This window comes from Mustela putorius, unplaced genomic scaffold (assembly GCF_011764305.1).
Source record: "Mustela putorius furo isolate JIRA1106 unplaced genomic scaffold, ASM1176430v1.1 tig00000508_pilon_pilon_pilon, whole genome shotgun sequence".
NCBI classification, from domain to species: Eukaryota; Metazoa; Chordata; class Mammalia; order Carnivora; family Mustelidae; genus Mustela; species Mustela putorius.
In genome coordinates, this window is record NW_025421402.1 from 1,340,192 (window position 1) to 1,363,614 (window position 23,423).

Here is a 23,423-nt window from a genome sequence, read left to right on the forward strand (position 1 = left end):
ACCTGAGCTGAAGACAGAGGCCTTAACCCACTGAGCCACCCAGGTGCCCCTTAAGGCCTCTTTTATACGTTGAGCACTGTGCTGAGGCTTTGAGTTCAGGCTCTAAATGCACCTCTGCTAGCTACAACACTCTGGGACCTTAATGGTTGCCTTATCCTTGAAATCAAACATGCTTATCACTTGACAGCAAACTCAGAAACAGGGTAAAGAGAGCCAGAGTCTTGAGGGTATGAACCCTCAAGACTCCTGACCCCCTGATTTCCTTTGGGTGGAGACAACATTAAGAAACTATCTACATGTAGACTCTAGTTAGTTATATAAATCTCTGCTACAGGGTGCCTGGGTGGCTCAGTGGGTTAAGCTTCTGCCTTTGGCGCAGGTTGTGGTCTTGGGGTCCTGGGATCAAGCCCCGCATCGGGCTCTCTGCTCAGCAGGAAGCCTGCTTCCCCCTCTCTGCCTGCCTCTCTGCCTACTTGTGATCTCTGTCAAATAAATGGAAAACAAATCTGCCACACCCCTTTGGGGAGGATGTTTAGGATATCCTAATGTTAAGTGTCCTAAATGTTAAATGTCAACATTTATGTAACATACTAGTTAAATCCTGCAAGTGAACTGACACCAGCAGTTTACAAAGAAAGGAAAGTAGTGATGCATCAAGTACTTATCCTTTCTTCTAGCATTTAATATTAGTTAATTCGCAAACCAAAATTAACCTAAAACTGTAAGTAGCAACATCAACATGGCTTGACATTATTTTGATAAGCTCATATTAAATATAATATAAACTTTTATTTACCAAACTGAAGGGAAAACTAAGAATAGGATAGATATTTCATATTTATCTTTTAAAAGCAGCACTGACCATTTCTTCCAGTTTCCATCATTTACTTTCTTCCTAACATTCGTTTTTTGAACAATGATCCAAGCACTGATAGGCTTGCAGCGCACGGGGGAACACTAAACAAAAGCATCACCATTCTGAGTCTGACTCCTCATTGTTCAGGTTCCTGGTTCTGACAGCAGCTCCAAAAAAATTTATTAAGGAAAAACTGAGGCTTTGTCTAGACAGAAAAAATTTTACTTTATTTAGCAATTCATTTTCTGATTTTTTAATTTATGAGAATTAAAAGGGAAATAAATACAATACTGCAGTATAAATTTGAGATACAATTTAAAAAATTTAAATTATGTTAAATGTTTTTGTTTCGTGTACATGTCTCATTTACTCAAACCATACAATTATACAGAAATTTCACTGGTAATACACAATAAAAAATTGTTCAGTGGTATCACAAGTCATTTTTGAGAATTACTTTTATCATGTTTTCTAATGATGTCCATAAGATTAGCTCCTGTAACCAGATCATTCTGTGTCTGTTTATCTTTCTGTTGTTCCTTTCTTTTTTGGTCATGAAGGTAGGGGGAATTTAACAACTGTGGGGGAAGAATGGATCCTGTGGGTTTCACTCTTTTTGCAATATCCCAGAAGAGTCTTTTTGAATTGTTATTGATGAAAGTAATCGCTGTTCCATGTTGGCCTAATCTTCCCACTCTTCCAACCTGAAATGAAATGCAAAGAACATTTCCAAAATGTTCACATAAAACCTCAATGTCGCCTGAAAGAAAATGAAGATTAGTATTTAAAGAGGCTTTACTAAGATTAACATTCATTCGCGTAGCATGTTTTTGAATTGCACATCTCAATGTAGTTTGTGAAACCAATTTAGTGGACTGCCACCTGCATATTTTTTAATGAAATAGCTTGAACAGAAAATAACAAAGCACCCACACATAATACCAGTAAGTACTGCTTGTTAAATGTTTGTTTCAGTTACGTATCCTGTGTGTGCATGTGCGTGTGTGTATGTGTGTAGGGTGGTAATGACACGAAGATGGTTCTTATCATCAGAAGGTTAGGGTAAAAGCTTTTTGAAAGCTACTGTTTTTAGAACAAGAAGACTATTTGCTTTAGAGTACTTCAGTGCCTCTGAAATGTGAGATTTAAGCAAATTCATTTTTTGCATCATTATTTCTGATTTTGATAAAATTCAATGGATACAAATTGGTGATGGAAACACACAAGAAACAAAATTTGCTCATTTCCAAATATACTGAGAAATTCTTCAGAAGGAGAGGGTAAATACACAGTCATGGGTAATTATGGCTCCTTAATTTAAATGTAGAACTTAAAATCTATTTTCAGAGTTATTTAAATGAATAGTTGCTGCCAATATACAGGACATTTTAAGGCTTAAAACAAAACAAAACAAAACATGGCCCTCTAGGGAATGAGACTGGGAACAAGTAAGGGAAGGAATGCTATTTTATTTAATTATGTTACTGAATTTATCCAATAAGGCTAAAAATTAATATAAAATATAGCTGCACTCACATACTGGAAGAAAATATTTGCAAATCATGTATCTGGTAAAGGTTTTCTAATATATAAGTAACTTTTACAACTCAGTAACAAAAGGACAACCCGATTTAAAAAGGGGCAAATAATTTAAACAGACATTTCTCCAAAAAAGATATACGAATGGCCAGTATGTACATGAAATCATGTCCATTTGTCGTTGGGGAAATTCAGATCAAAACATAAAAGAGAAGGGGGCCTGGGCGGCTCAGTTGGTCAAGCACTGAAGTCCTTTTTCAGGCTCAGCACCCAGCACAGAGTGCCGCACTCACTCTCTCTTTAAAATAAATAAAAATAAATAAAAATAAAATCTTAAAAGAACACAAGACAAGGAGGTATCACTTCACACCCTAGCACGGCTATAGTTAATAAGATAATAAGTGCTGTAAAGATTTTGAGAAATTGGAACCCTCATACATCACCGGTGAGGATGTAAAATCATGAAGCCGTGTTGGAAAAGGGTCTATCAGTTCCTCAAAACGATACACACAGAATTACTGTATGATCCAGCAATTCCATTCCCAGGTGTATGCCCAAAAGACATGAAAATGAAGAAATGTTGGCGAGGATAAGCAGAAAAAGGAAACCTGTGCTCTGTTAACTGGAATGTAATCTGGTATAGCCTCTGTGGAAAGCAGTAAGGAATTTCCTCAAAAAATTAAAAATAGAATTACCACATGATCTAGTAATTCCACTACTGGGTATTTACTCAAAAGAACAGGAAAACACTAATTTGAAAAGATAGATGCACTCCTATGTTTACTGCAGTATTATTTACAATAGCTGAATTACGGAAGCAGCCGTGCCACTTCTATGGAAGTGTCCATCCACGGGTGAATGAATAAAGAAGACATGATCTATATATGCCAGAGAGTACTACTTGGCCTTAGAAAGAATGGAATCTTGCCATTTGTAACAACATGGATGAATCTAGACAGTATAATGCTAAATGAAGCCAGTCAGTCAGAGAGAAAGAAATACTGTATGATTCCACTCACGTGGAATTAAGGAAACAAAACAAATGAACAAATTAAAAACGACAAAAACCAAAAAAGAGACTTAACCTTAGAAAACAAACTGACAGTTATGGGGGTGGGGAGATGGGTGAAATAAGTGAAGAGAATTAAGAGTGCATTTGTCCTAATAAGCACTGAGTAATGCACTGAATTGCTGAATCACTATATTGCACACCTGAAACTAATAAAATACTGTATTTTAACTGTACTGGAATTAAAACAAAAGAAATGAAAACCTACGTCCACATAAAAACTTGTATATGAATGCTTACAGCAGCATTATTCACAGTAAAAAAAAAAAGTAGAAACATGCTAAATGTCCAGCAACTCTTGAACAAAGGTGGTATATCCTTACAATGCAATATTATGTAGCAATAAAAAATGTACTGATATATGTAGATGGGTAAAACTTGAAAACATCATGTTCAGTGAAAAAAGCCAGAGAAGACCACATACCATATGATTCCATTTATACGAAATTTCTAGAAGAGATAAATCTATAAAGACAGAAAGTAGAGTAGTGGTTGCTTAAGGGATGTGTGTGTGTGTGTGTGTCTGTGTACACGCATGTGCGCATGTGTGAGAGATGAAGGATGAGGAGTGATTGCTGATGGGTTGGGTATGGGGTTTTCTCTTGGGGATGATAAAAATGTTCTAAAATTGTAGTAATGGTTGCACAACTATATGAACATACTAAAACCACTGAACTGTACACTTTCAAGTGGTGAATTATATCAACTGAGACATAATTTATTCTAAGATATTTTATACTGAGATATAAGCTTTTTAAAAAAATAACTACAATAGTCTACAAACTCTAAAAAACTTAACAAATTTAAAATTATTTCCCCAGAAGCTCTCTGCCCCTAAATTAGAAGCAGACATGCAGGGGCACCTGGGTAGCTCAATTGGTTAAGCAACCGCCTTTGGCTCAGGTCATGGTCCCGGAGTCCCGGGATCGAGTCCCGCATCAGGCTCCCAGCTCCATGGAGAGTCTGCTTCTCCCTCTGACCTTCTCACCTCTCATGCTCTCTCTCACTGTCTCTCAAATAAATAAATAAAAATATTAAAAAAATAAAAAGAGTCCGACTCCTGGTTCCACAACTCAGGACACGATCTCAGGGTTGAGACTGAGTCCCGCATCATCGAGCTCCATGCTCTGATTCTGTCCTTCTCCTTCTGCCTCTCCCCCCAGCTCATGCATGGCTGTCTCTCTCAAATAAATAAATCTTTAAAAGCAGGCACAGAGGAATACCTACTATAATTTAAAATACATATATCCTCGGGGTGCCTGGGAGGCCCAGTCAGCTGAGCATCCGACTCTTGGTTTTGGCTCAGATCATGATTATGGGTCCTGAGAGTGAGCCCCAAGTAGGGCTCTGCCCTCAGCGGGGACTCTGCTTGTCCCTCTCCCTCTGCTCCTTCTCCCACTCATGCTCTCTTTTTCTCTCAAATAAACAAAATCTAAAACCAATCAATCAATCTTAAAAAAGTCCATGTATCCTAAAAAAACCAAATATAAATAAAATGGAATTAAATAAAATACACATATCCTTTGACCGGGCAGGTCTCCTACGCATTTACCTTACAAATACACTGCATGAGAGGCATAACTATGCAGGTGGATGTTCAGTGCAGCGTTATTATTATTATTTTTCTAAATAGGCTCCATGCCCGATACGGAGTCTAACACAGGGCTTGAACTCATGACCCTGAGATCAAGACCTGACCTGAGATCAAGAGTCAGATGCTTAACTGACTGAGCCACCCAGATGCCCCGTGCAGCATTATTTAATAACAGAATATTAGAAACATGTGATTTCCATCAAATTCAAAGGGATTCATCAATTAAATTAAGATAATCCATACAATAGGTTACCATGCAGCCATGAAAACAGATCAAGCCCTATTAAACAAATAAAACCATTTAAAGAGTTTAGAATAAGGCCTCCTTGTCATATGGGAAGCATTTCATACACATTAATATTTTTAAAATGATACCTATTATGTATGCTAATAAGGAAAGATGCCTAATACATATTTAATAAAGAAGGCAAGGCATAGAAAGTTGGTGTAATATGGTCCCATTTATGTAGTAAGTGCAACTAGGTATGCATATACACGTATATTTGTGTATAAATAGGCATTTATATTTTCTGCACTGTTAACTGCAATATCTACTAAAAGGTAGGAGGGCTACCTTACAAAGACCTATTTTTTATCTTGGGGTCCTTGGGTGGCTCAGTCAGTTGGACATCTGACTAGATTTTGGCTCTGGTCACGATCTCAGGGTCGTGAGATTGAGCCCCACATAGGGCTCCATGCTGGGGAGGGAATCAGTTGTGGAGTCTCTCTCTCTCCCTCCACCACTCCCCCTGCATGCACACCTCCACGTTCTCTCCCTAGAATACACAAACCTTAAAAAAACAAAAAACAAAAAAGGGTGCCTGGGTGGTTCAGTGGCTTAAAACCTCTGCCTTCAGCTCAGGTCATGATCCCAGGGTCCTGGGATCCAGCCCTGCATCGGGCTCTCTGCTCCAGGGAAAGCCTGCTTCCTCCGCTCTCTCTGCCTGCTTGTGATCTCTGTCAAATAAATAAATAAAATCTTTTAAAAAAAGAAAAAGAGAAAGAAAGAGACTTATTTTTCATTTTATATCTTTTGTTGCTTGCATTATTTCTTATTGTGCATCTTCATACTTCACTTACTGAAGCAAGTGAACAAACAATACACTGATACAGAACCAGAAAAGCAGGAGGATATGGGGCCATTCTGAGCAGATGTTAGAAACTCTACAAACATCAAGACCCCCTGAGGCCATAGCTCAGGGTACATGGTGAGTAACTGAGAGCCACAGGACTGACCTTGGGATGGCAAGAAAGAGTTAAATAATTATAATCAGCATATTCTACTTAAGAAGCAAAGGAGTTTCTTAAACATGTTAATATTTTAGAAAGATTACACCCCAAATCACTAAAAGTTTGGAAGAAAATAAGCTTCAGTGATCTGAGCAATCAATTCCTGTGTGCGAGTCAGTTCCGTGATGCACAGGTAACTGAGGCAGCACAGACAGACAGAGGCTCTGCTATATTATTACTAAGTAAAGACACAAGCAACAATGCCTTCAAGGCACTGAAAGCATTTCAGTGGGTGATCCCAGCAAATGCGGCATTCAGAGGTAATTCTACGAACATGACAGAAAGGCTTTACTTGAAGAGTCTGTAAGTGATGCCGGAGAAGGAAGACAGGTAGCAGTCAGGGAGATAAGGCGATGCTAACAGAAAGCTCTATTTCTGCTCGAAAGAAGAGCTGCTGTTATCTCTGGCAGCAAAATAAAGAAACAAAACTTTAATAGGTGAAAGTCTAGAACAAATAAGGATATGAAGAAGAGATGAAGACAAGATTTCTAAAAAAAAAAAAACAAATACTTTTAATGGATCAGTTTTATTTTGGCCAGATATATTAACTTAAAACAAAGCCTTTTTTCCCCTTGGTTATAAAAGCCACTTAATATGCTTACTGAATAAGAAATACAAAGGAAGGAAAAATAACCCCAAAACTAGCTACTTAAAATTTTTTTACACTAACATTTTAGGTTATTATTTCTAATAATTTTAACCCATTTTAGGTATACATATAGTTTTTTAAAACAAAATTTAGTTTATATCCATATATACCTATTTTTAAATATTTTATTTTAAAGTAATCTCTACTCCCAACAGGGGGGTCGAACTCATAACCCTGAAATCAAGAGTCACATGCTCCACCAACTGAGCCAGACTGGCACCCCCATACATAATACGTTTTATTTTTTTATTTTTTAAAAGATTTTATTTATTTATTTGACAGAGATCACAAGTAGGCAGAGGCAAGCAGAGAGAGAAGGGAAAGCAGGCTCCCTGATAAGCAGAGAGCCTGATGCGGGGCTCGATCCCAGGACCCTGAGATCATGACCTGAGCCGAAGGCAGAGGCTTAAACACACTGAGCCACCCAGGCATCCCTACATATACGTTTTAAAAACAAAATGATGTGAGAGTTTTTTTATGTCTATGATAAAACTTTTTTATCTTTTTAGTTACCATTCTACTGACAATGCCTCACCCAAGAAAACTCACGGTGGAAACATATAAAATCTCTTTACCTGATGCACGTACTCGTCCATACTTGAAGGCATATCGAAATTGACAACCAGCTTGACACTGATCAAGTCCAGGCCTCGTCCCAGGACTCCTGTGCTCACCACAACTTCGTAGTCTCCTTCGAGTAATCCCTTCCCGACAAAGCAACACAATTCATTATTCAGAATTTATCTTACCTGCTTTGATACAATTCAGACATCTTTTCTTTTTTCAAAGCTTTCTTCATCAATATTGTTGTTGCCAAATCTTTTCAATAAGTTAAGGTCTTAATATAACTGAGGAACATGTGTAGTTTAATTCTTCCCAAACCCTCCCCATTCCTGGTATCAATTTTTTTTCTACTAATGTATTCTGGCAAACATTTCCAAGGGTGAATTTATTGCTCTCCCCCAGTCTAAACTGACTTGATTCCAGAAATGGTGGATTCTGAATTAGTAATCTATGTAGTAATCTACAATGTTCCCCCATAGGGAACAGGCTTATTGCTCCCAAAACACAGAAGCCTGAGCAAGAGGAACAATTAGCTCACAGTCCTGCCTGCCTGAAATTCTTGCAGTCATTAAAAAAGTCTGCTTTAAAAACCTGCTGGTAATATGGGGTCCCTTAAGAAGAGAATGCTGAGTGTCAAACCTTCAATATGTTTTTCCTTTCTGTTTGTGATTTTTCCGAATGTATAGATACGCTTTTTAAACCTGTGATTTTCTGCACTGCCTCGCTTAAGAGATCTGCTCCCAGCTTGCAGTCCACAAATACTAACACTGGAGGCTTGAAGAGCTTCTTATCCTGAAAAATGAAAAACATGTATTTAAAATTATTCATAGAACATAAATCAAAATGGGAAGTTTTTCTGAAAGCATTAGTATAAGCTAGTTATCAAAAGGTTTATAGAGGAAAAATGAGTGTTAAAATGAGTGTTTTCTTTAAAACATGCACAAACAAAAGCACAAAACTCTACTGCCCTTCATGTTTCCTCCATCATTTCATTAATATTGCAAAAACAATTTTAAAATTTTGAGTGTAATTTAAAATTATAAATACTGTTTATAAGTAAATACAAACTGTATTTAACTTACTACTTTATTTCTTTAATTAATTTTTTTTTAGAAAGAGAGTGCCCAAGCAAGCTGGGGAAGAGAGAGAGGGAGAGAGGAAATTTTAAGCAGGTTCCACGATGAGCAAGGAGCCCAACATGGGGTTCAACCTCAAAACCCTGAGATCATGACCTGATCTGAAACTGAACCCAATGCTTAAGTGACTGAACCACCCAGGCACCCCCTTTCTACTTTAAGTAACTGTGCTTACACATTACGACCCACTTAATAAATTTCTGTTTAAACAAGTTACTGCTGGGACAACCTGCGTGGCTCAGTCAGTTAAGCATCTGCCTTCAGCTCAGGTCATGATCTCGGGGTCCTGGAATCAAGTCCCACATGAGGATCCCTGCTCAGCAGGGGAGCCTGCTTCTCCCTCTGCCTACTGTTCCTCCTCCTTGTGATCTCTCTTTCTGACAAATAAATAAATTAAATATTTTTTAAAAATGAGCAAGTTACTGCTAAAAAAAATTATATTTCTCAAGGACAGAATGGCCAAGAAAGAACTTGTCTTTATCTAATATATAAAACTACTAAAAATTTTTGAAAAAAAATATTATTTAGGAATAATCTTGATATTTATGTCCTTCTATAATACAGAAAATGAAAAACAACCCTGCATCCATACAGTATTTATTTGATCCCCACAGAATTCCAAAGTAAAGCAATTTATTATTAAATATCTAGACAAATTACCCAAAAGCTGTATCTAAAAATCGTTATCTTAAGAATTGTAAAAGATGCAAACACTGTCTACAAAACAGTGTTGCGTGGTTCACTACTCACATTTAAGATTTCAAATAATTTCTTCTTTTTGGCTGGTTCTTCCACCCACAAAATAATCTGGCGCACACTGGAACAGGGCAGGTTCTTTTCCCCAGTGATAATTCTCACAGGATTCTGCAGAAGCTGGCTTGCTAGTTGTTCTATGCTAGCTGGAATTGTAGCTGAAACCAAAATGGTCTGACAATCATTAGGAACGTTTTCCAAAATGTCAAGCACTTGCTGTTGAAAGCCCATCTTTAACATGGTATCGGCCTAAAATGAAATCATTTTAAAGTTAGTCCTACTTGACATTAAAACCCTGAGCCACCCAAGGAAAAAAAAGATATGATTAAGAACATGAAAAATTAAAAACTTCTTCACAGAATATACTACAATGTCAAAATATAAAGAATTGGGAAAATATATATTTATATAAACTTATACATTGTATAATTACATGTTTTTAGTGATATACAAAGATTTTTATGGCATTATTAATACTGGCAACAAATGTATAAACCCTAAATATCCATCAATAGGGGATCTGGGAAATAAAATATGGTAGAGCCATATACTACAACACTGTGCTATCATTAATTATGAGAAGAAAGTCCTTTATTAAATGATACTCACTGCTAGGAGGAAAAAAAGCAAAGTGCAGAACACTATGTATAACGTGGTACCATTTGCATATAAACCCAAGAAACTCAATTGCTAACTCTGGGGAAAGGGCCTGCAGGCTGTGGAAGGGAAGGCAATAAAATTTTTCATTTTATAGCTTTTAGCAAAGTTTGGGTTTTTTTTTTTTGTTTTTTTGTTTTACCATGGACATATATTTATAAAATATTAAATAAATTTAAAAAATTTAATGTTGAGGGCTTTTGCTTCTGTATATATTTCTGCATTGCTAGTTTTCAAAAACGATTTATGTATTACTAAGCAAACAAGAAAAAATTTTGTTAGTGCTGCTTTAAAATAATGAAAGATAAAGGCTATCTTGATTTTTTAAATACAATCCAGGTGTCTATAATTTTGAAAATTAAGATATTAAACTATTTCAGTGTATTTAGACTAAAGCATTGTATTTTTGTTGTTATTTCTTTGTTTTGTTTTTTATTTTTTAAGTAGGCTCCATGCCCAGTGTGGGGCTCAAACTCATGTCTCTCAGATTCGGAGTCTGATGCTCTACTGACTGAGCCAGCCAGGCATCCCTAAAGTACTGTATTTTTAAGTGTCCATTAATGTGGAAGTTTAAACACTCACTTTAATATTATTCATTCTATGATATTTAAAAAATCTAAAATAAACATGATGGTCTAGGTTTGATCCTGGCTCTACCTAGGACCTTAAATTAAGCATGTTAATGAATGGCTATACGCCCTAGTTTTTCCTTTTACAAATGGGAGTGATAATGGTTACCACCCCATGGGGCTGTTATGAGGATTCATGAGATAAAATACTTAAGACCCTTGAGACCACACTCACAGCATGGTCTCTATGTTTCAATTTACCATGAGACACAGAGCATGTGCATATGCACATGGCAGTATGTCTTGCAAACATCCCCTGCTTTTCCTCAATAATCCCACTAAGCCCCTCTCATTTTAGGAGATGGCCTCGCTTCTCCCAGTTCAGAAAAGAGAGAAGCCATCAGAAATAAGTTCGCCCTGTTTCTTTCACCCAAGCTTCCCCACATCTAACCTGTTCACACTAACATGCCCCAAATCCAGCTGTTTCTCTCCAGCTCACAGTTGTAAGACCCCCCCCTCATCCTGTCAACCCCATAACAGAAGCCATCCACCTCAAGCACCCAGCTTGAACATAAACCGTATCTTCTAGTACAGAAATCATATCCGCTACTCCTCTGCTGAAACCCTCCAGTAATTTCCCATCACATATAGACTAAAACCCAACAGCCAAAAGTCCTACAGTTTTCATCTTCATCCACTTCTCCGACTTCATCCCCTACCATTCCACCATGTCACACCCCACGACCCTATCACACCAGCCTTCTTTCTGTGCTCAGCTACCTAATGCTCGCTCCCACGTTAGCTCCTGCACACTGGCTGTTTTGTTTGAAGCAGCCTTTCCTCCAGATGGATCTCTGCGTGGCTGGCTCCTTCTCATTCAGGTTTCAGCAGAAATGGCGTTCAGGGAACCCTCCTCTGATACTAACCTGTGTACCAACATTTGTCATGGCTTATCTCGCCTTCCACTGTATCCTCAAAACCAAGGATAGTGTCTATCATGTAAAAAGCCCTAAAAAGGCATCTGATGAACAAATAAACACTCATTAAATCTGAGCACTGAAAAAGCATTGTCAGGCAGCATGCTAGTCAGTGTGTCCCAAATCTCCCTGAAGACAAGAATCACCCAGAAAGAGTTTTTACATATTCCTGGACTCCAACTCAGGCCTACTGAATCAGTATACCCAAGGAAGAGGTGTGGACTTCTATTACATTCACTGAACACACTGGATGATTCTTAACCATTAGAGAAACTTGGACCAACACGGTGCTTGATTGTAGGGATATAGCAAGGAACATAACACAAGAGAAATGATAACAGTCTATATCCAGGTCAACAGAGCCTAGAGGAAAGAAGGCCGGAAGTCTATCAGGAGAACTGATAGAAGGTTTCAGAGCCATGGACACATAAAGAAGGAAGAGGGGACAGGAGAGAATTCTAGGCTAAAGGACAGATATGTGGAAGACACAGAAGAGTAATAGAGCAGATTTTTCTAATTCTAAAGGAATTCTCTTAGTCTCCATGCCTGACCATTTCGGTATCTTCACCCTCCTCTCGAAACAGTGGCTTCTCTCTTCAGGGATATTACTCATTCCCAGTTCCTGCTTGGTCTCTCAGACTACTTCTCTGTTTACTACGGACTCATCTTCAAACTTCACAAGCAGACACTTAGCCCCAGACCTTGTCCCTCCCTCTCATCTTTCTCCCTTGGAGAAACCAGTGTGGCTCACATGGGTGCTGATGCCACACGGTATTTCCCCTTCATGCACCATTCATAAGAAATTCAACATCTCTAAAACCAACTCAAATATTGTTAAGCCCAACCCATACCCACTTGTCCTTTACTTAAAATTAAAGGCACAACCAGAATTTATAGAGTCTCCTCAACCACCTTCTCCATCTTCTCTCATATTCAGTCATCAGAAGATTCATGAATGATTGATTTACAGTGATTGTCAAATGTACTCATGCCTCCCACTGCCTCCGCCCTGTCCCTGACCCTGCTCACCTCTTGTCTGGGTTGCTAGCCATTCTGTCCCACAGATTCTTTCTTCTTTAATTTCTCTTTCATGGAGCAGCAGAATAACCTTGCTAAACCACCACTTTCCACATGTGACACCCCAACTCAATAATTTAGAAAGCCTCATTGTTTCCCACATCAAATCCAAAATCCTCTGCCTCTCTTTCAAGGCCCTCTATAATTTGGCCCCACCCTAACTACCCAACTTTACTTCCTATTATTTCTCAGGACGAACGCATCAAGCTGGCTGGTCCCTCCGTGCTTTGTGCTTGGCCTTTCTGGCTCTGCTCATGTTAGCCTTTTCACCTGGAATACTCGATATGTTCCCTAATTTTCTAAATCCTATTCCATCTGTGGATGACCAGGTAACACCCCATGACATCGGAGAAGCCATTTTTACGGTGCCAATCCACACATTCTCTCATTTCTCCTTTTCACCTTAATTGTCTTGAACAATTAGCATATCATACACAGTGCCATTATTTTACTAACACTTCGTATCAGGAGTCAGCAAACTAAGGTTCTTGAGACAAACACAGGCCTTTATGTGTTTTTGTAAATAGAGCTTCAGGAGAAAGCAGTCACACCCGATTATTTACCTACTGTCTCTGGTTGTACTGAGACGTAGCAGCAGAGACCATGTGGCCCCCAATGCCTACAATATTTCCTGTCTGGTCCTTTACAGAAAGAGTCTGCCATTCCCTGGCCTGCACTACACCTTTTAGCAGCACTTCTGGGTGTCAGTGTAGGTGATAATGCTCTTGCCTTTACTTCAAGTGGTTGTGTATTTTTCTCTAGTAGGTCTTCAGCACTTTGGAGGTCGTAATAATATTTAAAATTTCTTTGTGATGCCATCCGAACTGATCCAGAGTTGGTCAGTCTGTACCTAAATAGCACTGCTGGGCCAAAGTCAGTCTCAGTACATGATCAGTTATGTAGCTTACCAGTTCATTTCCTGCAATGCTGGAACAGAGGCTGCACAGGACAAGCACTTGGCACAGGTTTGCTGAATGAATACTCCTTTTGTATTCTGAGCACAGCACTGAGGTGCCCTGTGGTGGCTCATTCATTGGCAAAAGTGAAAATGTCGTGGGGAGAAGCAAGCAGAAATGGGATCTCACTTTAAAATCTGAGGATCATTTCTCCGGCTCATAGCAGGGTGAGGACGTCAGAACACATGGACTGAGCAACAGCGGGAAGCCCACCCGTACTTGCAGGCGGAAATCAGTCCGACGATAACCGGATGCAGTAAGTCAGCTGACACTAAAGACACACCAGGCAAGTGCTGACTTAGCAGTACTTTTTAAAGGACTAAATAACAGTTCACAATAGCCAAGGTAGAGAAACAACCCAAGTGTCCATCAGCGGATGAACAGATAAAGAAAATGAGTTGTATATATACACAATGGAGTATTATTCAGACTTAAAATTTCTTTCCTTTTTTGTAACGTGGATGGACCTGAAGGACACTATACTCAGTGAAGTGAAGTAAGCTAGACAGAAAAAGACAAATATTATACAGTAACACTTACATGTGGGATGTAAAAAAGTTAAAAATAAGAAAATAAAAGTCAAATTCATAGAAATTAGGAGAAGAATGATTGCCAGAGGCTGGAAGGTGGGTGAAACAGGAAGAGATCTAGGGCTAAAGGGTAAAAACTTACAGTTATAAAACAGATAAGGTCTGAAATCATAACAGTTACCATAGTTGGTATCACTGTATTGTATAATTGTAATTTGCTAAGGGAGTAGAATTTAAATGCTCTCTCTCACATACACAAAAATAAATATGTAAGAAAAAAACACAAAAAACTAATAAAGGACTGAATAACATTACATTTACACAAGACTTTCCAGGTCTATGAGACATGTTCACAATCATTACTTCATCCTTGCCACAACTCTGGGAGATTAAATGACTTGCCCAGCATCCCATAGTGGGTGGAGAAAAGGCTCAAATCCTCATTTCGCGGATCTTACTTATGTGTTCTCTCATATCCTCTGGTACCCTACTGCTACCTCCTGGGACCCACAGTAGGGGGACCACGTTACCATCACTGGTCAGCCCCTGGACCCCACATTTCTGATCACTGCTGGGCCCCTGCTCTGTGACTGCTGTTGGGACATGTGTGAAAGTGGGCATGTGATGTGTATCACATGCAGGCCGAACCAGCCCTTGCCCAGGCTGGGCGGACACATGGCTTTCTGTCCTCATGCCGGTTCACGTGCTGGAATATCATCAGATAAAAACATATTTATTTCACCTTACTAAGCAAACCAAAACAATAAAAACGCCTATATGCTCTATGTCACACTGAAAATCACAACGACAGACACCTATGTCCACACAGAAAAAAATGCAAAAGGTCATCCAACTAAGCATGATGAGTTACTTCCAAACTCCCTCTTGATAGTTATTGGCCAAGGACATGTTTATTTTTATAGGCAAATGACAGCCAGTGTCAAATGTTTAAAAAACTTATCACTGAGGGATGCCTGGGGGGCTCAGTTGTTAAGCGTCTACCTTTGGCTCAAGTCATGATCCTGGGATAGAGCCCTGCTTCGGGCTCCCTGCTCAGCCAGAGGCCAGCTTCTCCCTCTCCCCCTGCTGTGTTCCCTCTCTTGCTATGTCTCTCTCTGTCAAATAAATGATAAAGTATTTTAAAATAAATAAATAAATAACTTATCACTGAGAGTATAGTAGATGTTGGATTTGTGTTTTCTGTCAATTAGGAAAAAAACAGCTGGTTGTATTTGTTAACGTGGTTAAATTTGGGTGCACTACAGGTTAGGGGCAGTGCCACACAGGAGCCAGCTTAAAACTGACTACTGCGACTGAAAATGCCTGAACACACGGTGAGTTTATAGAAGAATAATATACTTTTCATAAATTAAACTATATGACTATGTTCTAAACAACAATTACTTACTTCATCTACTACTACAATTTTTATACCACGGAGTTCTACAGAGCTCTGTTTTATTATATCCAGAAGTCGCCCAGGAGTTGCTATGATAACCTGAAGAACAGAGAAAAAGAAAAAAAAGTTAGATAATACTCCTTCCTTTCTTCCTTCCTTCCTTCTCTCTGTCCTTACTGAGTGGCTACTATGTGCCAGCCGCTGGGCTAAGTACTCAGAATTCAATGATGATTAAGTCACACATAGTCTCTGCTCTCATGAACCTTGCAACATAAAGGAACAGAAAAAACAAACAAATACCCATGAGGTCAGTAGAATAATAAATGGAGGCATCTATCCAGCCCTAGCTAACATGTAAGTTAAAACCTAAAGGAATAGTGGAAGCCAGTGAGGAGAAGGCAGAGGGAAAACATTCAAGAACCTTCTGAAGCTGGAAAACCACTGAGGTTTCCACTGGGTAAAAAAGGGGGAGAAGACCTGGGTGAGGCTTGAAAGGAGGCAGAGGCCAGACCAGAAAAGGTCTAGCAGGCAGGCTGACTGCTATCTGGTCTGTAAACAAAAGCAAATCCCTGAATCCTTCTGGGCCTGCTATTCTGTTTTTAAATTAAAAGGTTGGACAAAAGGATTTCTAAAGTTGCTTAAGGCTCTTAACACTTAGAACATAATAGTTGAAGCAGTGGTAAAAAGTAGGGCCTGTTTGGTCAAACTTCAGTAGAGATCTTAGCTCTAGCAATTGATAATGGTGTGAGTCTCTGTTCTCACGTTCATAAAATGGAAATGATAGTAATTACTGTGAGGATTAAATGAGACCGTGCCTGGTGTAAAGTATAGTAGTTACAAATGATCTCATAAATTTAATTGTATTCCACTTTTCAAGGACACACCGACACAATGGTGAGACAGATCATGGAGAATGATAAAATTTCAGGGTTGTAGTAAGGATCTATATCTATAGAACTATAGAGTTCCGCTTAGTTTCTTCGGAAATACCATAAACATTTAAATCTGTTGTAGTTATTTTGAACTGAGCTCATCCCTTCTATTTCTATTTATTCCCCCCCCCCTGCTTTTTTTTAATAAACCTTTCTTTAATGAACTCCCCCCCATTCTTTTAGTGTGGGAATTTTAATAAATTTATAATAAACTTAATAAAGTCTAAAGTAAATCGATATATTTAGCTTTTTCTTGAGCAACCAAGGGCAAATGATTTAACACCAATCACAACTTTCCTGCACTTACATGCTACAGTCGGCCAGTATTTTACTTCTATTTTTTTTTTTAAACCCACAGATTGTTCATTATTACTTTTTATTTAGTCAATGTTTGTTCACATTTACCCACATTCTTAGGCTTTTCTTTGCTTGCCATTCTTTCTTTGATCCCACACCTTCCTTTCCAGAATCATCTTCTTTAATGCAGAATATCTTAGTTTCTGTTCTTTTAGATAAGTCTACTGGTAATAAACTCCCTCTCAGTTTTCTATACCTGAAAAGGTCTCTATCTTGCCCTGGCTTTTGAAAGATCACTTTGTTGAACAGACAGACTTTTTCTTTCTTTTCTTTTTTTTTTTCCCAGGGGGGTATATGTGAAGGACACACCCTGGCAAGGCACAGGGTGATGAGGGGCCTCTGGAGAAAGGTGACCCTGCACGGGGTGTCGCGGTCTAAGGGGGTGAAGAGGATGCAGGGTGGAGTCTGGGAAGGAAGGCATCACTGGGGGGCAGGGGACAGAAATGAGGACGGGCGAATGGTTACATATAAGATGGCTGGTCAAGTAAATAAACATATAAAAGATAACAGGTAGCAGGTTTCTCACTGCCAGAATGATAAATATGGAAACAGGAAGCACCAAAATGAGTCTCGCTGTGTTGAATTAGAGTTGGAAGTATCGACATGAATTCATGGTCTATAATAAATGTAGATCAGAAACACACACTTATGGAACATTCTCTCCTTCCATTCACTGACAGGTCCTAGAAGCAATGGTACCTTAACAGCAAAGAGCAATAGCAATGAGCCCAACCAAGAGCCCAGCTCTTGATTTCTAGCTACTATCCTCTACCAAAAAGAATCAGGGCAGCTTGGGGAAAGGCAGGATTCCAGGGCTGAGTCAAGGGAAGAACAATTTAAGCATGAACATCTTCTTCAGATAGAAAGAAAAAAAGTGCTCAAAGAATGATTGGGATATAATAAAAGGCCACAGAAACCAACTTCACAGTGCTTCCACCGCTCAAATTGGGGACAACTGGAGAACCAAAGCAAATCATGGTAATAACGCATTATAATCCTTTAAATATAGTAGGTAATTCTGAGTCATCCTGGAAATTTGGTAAAGCACAAGAAAAATATAATATCAAAGTACTCAAAATATTTAACTAAATACAAAGGCAAAAAATAAACTTTACTTTTACTTTCCAGAAAATATCACCAGTAGAAGGACAGACTGAAATGGTGTATCACCTAAAAGGATGTAATGAAAAGAACAAAGCATCTCTTCTTCCATGATATTCCTTTCAAAGATGCATAACTTGAATCTAATCAATTGAGGGACGTTCTTCAAAGCAAGCAGTTTATAATCCTTAAAAGTGTCAAGATCATGGAAAAAAAGGAAAGAATAAAGAACTGTTCTAAACTGAAGGAGATGAAAGAGATATGGCAACGGAAGGCAAAATGTGATTCTGAACTGCGTTCTTGTGCTACTGAAAAGAAAAGTTGACAGAATGATTAGTAAAACATGAATGGGCTTTGAGGAGTAAATGATAGCAATGTTTACTCCTGAAGCATTCCAGTGTATCCATGTTAATTTCCGGATTCTGTAACTGTATTGTGGTTACGTGGGATAATGCCCTCGTTTGTAGAAATCACACTCTAAAAGTGTATCAGCTATAGATCCTTAAATAAATGCCATCTTTCTGAGATTTAACTTCTGAACCATAAGACGATATGCCCACAGACCTTCAAGAGCAAATGTGAGGGGCACCTGGGTGGCTCAGTGGGTTAAGCCTCTGCCTTCCGCTCAGGTCATGATCTCAGGGTCCTGGGATCGAGCCCCACATCTGGCTCTCTGCTCAGCGGGGAGCCTGCTTCCTCCTCTCTCTCTCTGCCTGCCTCTCTGCCTACTTGTGGTCTCTGTCTGTCAAATAAATAAATAAAATCTTTAAAAAAAAAAAAAAAGAGCAAATGTGATTAAATGTGGTAGTGCACAGGAGAACATCCAATAGCATTTGACGTATGACAGCTACTCAATAAATTGTGTTCCTTTCCTATAGAAAACAACCTTAAAAATAAAATTAAGTCTTACGTGGTAAGAATGTAAAGGTTAACCTACAAAAACAAAAATAAAAATAAACAAAGGGTAACCTAAAAATCACACTTACAAGTTCCTCAAGGGCAAAAACAAAACGACACCAAAAAACCCTAGCTCCCACATTGCTTATAATACTTTTCAAAGGCATTGTATCAAACTGGTGCTTACCTTCACATGTTGTCGCAAACGATAAAGCTGTGGGGGTAAGGGTAAGCCCCCTACCAGAAGCACGGTTTTCATGTGTGGCAGACCACTCATCAGTTCTTTAGCTTGGCTCTCTATCTGAATGGCTAGCTCTCTTGTTGGTGTAAGAATGAGAGCAGATGGAGTTTTGCTCTGCAAAGATGTGAAAAACAAGTCTAAAAACGCCGGCAATTAATTCCTGCTGATGTGGACTAAATGTTCAAAGTGATTCTGGGGATGTTCCCATCAGCCCAACTAGTTAGGAACCTTGCCTTTTGCTCCCTGCAAATTTTCTCTCCAAAAACCACCGTAAATGGAACCCTTCCTTATATAACAGATATACAGTGAAAAGGTCAAAACTGGGGCCAGGGAGAAACACCCACAATAACCAGGGTGGGAAAACTGAAGGCCAGTTGGACCCTGAAATCTCGAGCCACTCTCTTCAGAAGAGAAAACCAGGAAGATCTGGTTTTCCATCAGTGAGTTTCACTTGTATTTTGAACATCTGGTGTTTTATTTTTTTTCCCTCACATGATCTACAATTCTTTAGTTTTCCAAATTTTCCTCCTTTACCTCTCCTCTCTTTGCCTGTGTTTTATAGTGGTTTCCCTTCCTATCCTACCTCAGACCTCATAAACTCACTAGTCCTTGGCAAATATGTCAGCGAAATTAATTACGTGTAGGAGTGCTTTGCACGCTATAAACTAACAAGTAAAGTAAGGTAGCATTATTTTAAGATGAACCACGAATCGCATTGAAGGATGTATTTTGAACTCTATAATAACTTTCCAACTTTGGTATAAATCCTTTTTTTCAAAACACAAAATCCAAGGAGGCTAAATGGACACAAAAATTGCAGGTCATTCAGTCGGCAGGATTTTTTTTTCCCCAAAGCAAAAGTATATTTCTTGAAAAGAAAATTTGTTGAAAGAAAATATATTGTAAGGAAGGCGATTTTTAAGACCTTCAATGAAAAGATCTTTGGTTCAATCTGATAAAAGAAAAGTTCCCTAAAATTGTGTTTTTCATAGAAACTATCAGAAGCAAAATCACCAGGAGCAATAATGACTGAAGTCATAGTTTCAGCTTGCAGTTTTAATATAGTTAAGGATGAAACTTTGTCTATACCCGACTTGCTTCTGAGAATAACACCTGAGAATTCTTACCTCACATAAAGCTCGGGTGATAACAGGAAGAAGAAAAGCAGCTGTTTTTCCTGAGCCAGTATCAGCACTGGCCAGAATGTCCCTTCCCAGAAGTCCCACAGGAATCATCTGCATTTGGATGGGGGTTGGAACTTCATAGCCTGATTTCTTCAAGTTGAGATTCAAGGCCTCAGGGAAACCGCAGTGCTCAAAGTCAATAATGGGTCTGGTGACATCTTGCCCTTGAACTACAATTCCTAGCTGCCTTTTAAGATTTTCAATTTGGTCTTCCTGAAGGTTCGAAATAAAGGGGTGCTCTCTATATACATAAAAAGCATTAAGTGGAGACTCTGGCCCAGAATCCACTTTGTGTGGATCACTGAGCTTTAATCTTTCTTCCTTTTCCTTTACTTGCAAAAGATGTTTTGCTTTACACTCCAAACTACACACATCCTCATCTGTCTTATCACAGATGTACTCTCCATAACGACCACAAACAACACAGACAGGTTCCCCAGGTTCCGGCCACCTCTGCGTTTTGGAAAATGACTTAACAGGCTCTTCAGAAAGATCGCTATCCTTCGCATCCTGCTGGGGTCCAACCAAACCAACCTCGGCCAACTGACCAGTTGTACTGGGGAAAGGGCATGGTTCCACGCTACGCCCTTCGGCTTCTTTTGTAACTAACGCATCAGCTCTATCACCTCTGCCTTTAGCCAGCCGCAGGTCTTCTGCATCTGGTTTAATTTTCTTAGCTGTACAACTTTTGCCATCATCATTAGCACTCCTCTTGATTTTGAGAGATCTTGGAACAAACATCCTCCAGTATTCTGTTGAGGAAATCACATAATGAGATGTATTTTACCCTCAAAAAAGTCCACATGTAAAGTACCATATGGCTATCCTGCAGTCAGCCTACGGTCCTAGGGCTTTGCCTGCAAGGAATCAAAGAAGGCATCATGACACTACTTAATAGCAAGCTTTCCTTCCATTCACAAATTTCCTCTAGTGGAAAAAAAAAGAATCCTTTTTCCTTATACATGGGAATGGTGAACCTTTGCACTCTGCTTAATACAGCCTTGTGCATGCAGGCTGCTTCTGCTGACTACTTGCACTTTGAAATACCAAATATTATAGAAATTCTGGAGTAAATCCTTCTATTACATTTTTCACAAAACAGAAGGGATACTTCACAACTGGGATCTTTAAAATCAAAACCAGAAAGCATAGAGAAAAATGCTATTTTAGTAACACGTAGGTATTGCTACGTTCCAAGCACAGTGCTTAGTGCTTCACAAGGGAACCCTCACAAGCCCGTAAAAGGGGCTTCGCACCATCCCCGCACAGATACGCGCTCGCACACTATGCTGTATTATGTACTGTAATTTTTCACATGAGGAACGTTGGCCATTTAGAGATTAAGCGGCTTGTCCAGGCTCACACCCTTACTAAGTGTCAGAACCCGAGCACGGTGGGCTCCAGAACGCAAGCTCTCAAGCACTGCCATGCCTGTTTCCACCAAGAATGTTTTTGCAAAATGACGTGGATTGTGAAAGGCCTTTAACCTAATTTGGGGACTACTACATATACTAATAACCATTTCTCGCAAAAAAAAAAAAAAAAATTCTTAAGCTAAATTACCAGATTCAGTTCTTCCAGAAAAATTCCAACAAAAAGTGCAACTGAAGATGTAGAATTACTGCCCTAAGTCTCCGGGAACGTCAAGGAGGTTGGGGGAGGGACGGCTCTGTATCAGCAGGAAGCGCTTGGGACTGAGGTCCTCGAATGGCGAAACGGAGCAGGCTCCAGCGGGGCGGGCGGCTAGGCCTCCGAGTCCCCCGCGGCCCCCGACCCCTCCCGTCCCAGGCTCCCGGATCCTCCCCTCGGGCGTTGCCCCTCACCGCGGCCCCGCGGCCCCCCACCCAGAGGCGCGTGCACGTCACGGCGCTGCTAGGAGACGGGGCGGGCGGGGCACCGCGTTCCGGCGGGAGGCCCGGGACGAGGCGACAGCAAGGGTGGGAGGGGAACTGCTCACGGGGCGGGGGGAGGGGGTGTATCCTACCGCCGCGGCCTAGCGCCCCGCGTCCCAGAGGAGAGGGAGCCCGACGGGAAGGAGGCCGGAGCTGCCGGGGCCCGCGGCCCGCTCACTGGCGCAGACTTGGGGCCGCGTCCTCTCCCGCTCGGGGCCGGTTTCCTCCTCCCAGCCCTGGGCCAGCCTTCCCTCCGGCAAGCCTGGACTCGCTCGGCCACACTACGGTTCCGAGGGAACGTGCGGAGCGCAGAATCCACTTCTCCGGGTTTTGGGAAAAGACCGCGGCGCGCGTTAGCGCGCGGGGAAGGCGGGGCTACCGTGGGAGGCGGAGCTTGGCTGGGAGCTGGCGGGGGCGGGGAGCGCGAGGGAGGGGCGGGGCCTGGGAAGTTCCGAGCCTTTCGGTGCCCTCTTCCCCGCTCCAGGGCGCTGGTAAGTTTCGGATCCTGGCTGGAGCTGGCCAGGTTCTGCAGGGCGGGGCGGATTTGGGGAGCCTCTTGGAAGAATTTACGTAATCGAGTGGGCCGGGACTGCTGAAAAACAGTTTGACCGCCCGGAAAGACTGAAGCTGGTGGCGCGGGAGCCTGGTACCCTTAGAAATTGGGAAGTCTGAGTGTAAAAGGGAGGGGCAGAGACTCCAAAGGCCTGTAATCCCAATCTGCTTTTAGTTGGCAGAATAACTCTGAAATGAAATGGAGTAAGTTTGATGCGGTGCATGTGACATACTGGATCATATTTCCATACTACCACACCCCACCCAACACCCAAAAGAATATAACACAAGTCACGGCTCTTTGTGCCTGTGGATTGCCTTTTCTGTTTTGCTAGACTCTGGAGCCACGTGCCCCAAGCAGCTGGTGGTTAAGAAGGGCTGGGGATGGGGAGAAAGCAGGGAGAGAGGGAAGAGGAAAGCAGAGGTTGAGGACTTAAATATTTTAGATTTTAACTACTTAAAAATATTTTCAGTCTAGTATTTGATGCATGAAAATAATATTTTGAACAAATACGTTAAATTTTAAAGCATACTGATAATGTGAAAGTCTGTGACTCCACCACATTATTAATATAAGCACATATTCTTCATTTATTGGATTCTTCCCTTCAGTGACCACAATCCTGAATTTTTCCCTCTCCCTGACATTTTT

At 40.2% G+C, this 23,423-nt stretch overlaps 1 protein-coding gene across 2 annotated transcripts; it reads right to left on the minus strand.

The window, feature by feature from the left end:
* Positions 1-1,108: 1,108 nt before the first annotated feature.
* DDX59 (DEAD-box helicase 59) lies at positions 1,109-22,592 on the minus strand. 2 transcript variants are annotated; one of them, XM_004756243.3, is made up of 8 exons: positions 22,312-22,592; positions 20,271-21,079; positions 19,090-19,257; positions 15,625-15,714; positions 9,448-9,699; positions 8,201-8,353; positions 7,573-7,701; positions 1,109-1,560 (listed from the first exon to the last, which is right to left on the minus strand). In XM_004756243.3, exons 2-8 carry the CDS (start codon positions 21,066-21,068, stop codon positions 1,297-1,299), a joined length of 1,854 nt encoding a protein of 617 aa, XP_004756300.1. In that variant the 5' UTR covers positions 21,069-21,079; positions 22,312-22,592; the 3' UTR covers positions 1,109-1,296. The 2 variants fall into 2 exon arrangements, with proteins under 2 accessions (XP_004756300.1, XP_004756299.1); XM_004756242.3 differs by having other exon boundaries at positions 21,891-22,592.
* Positions 22,593-23,423: the final 831 nt, after the last annotated feature.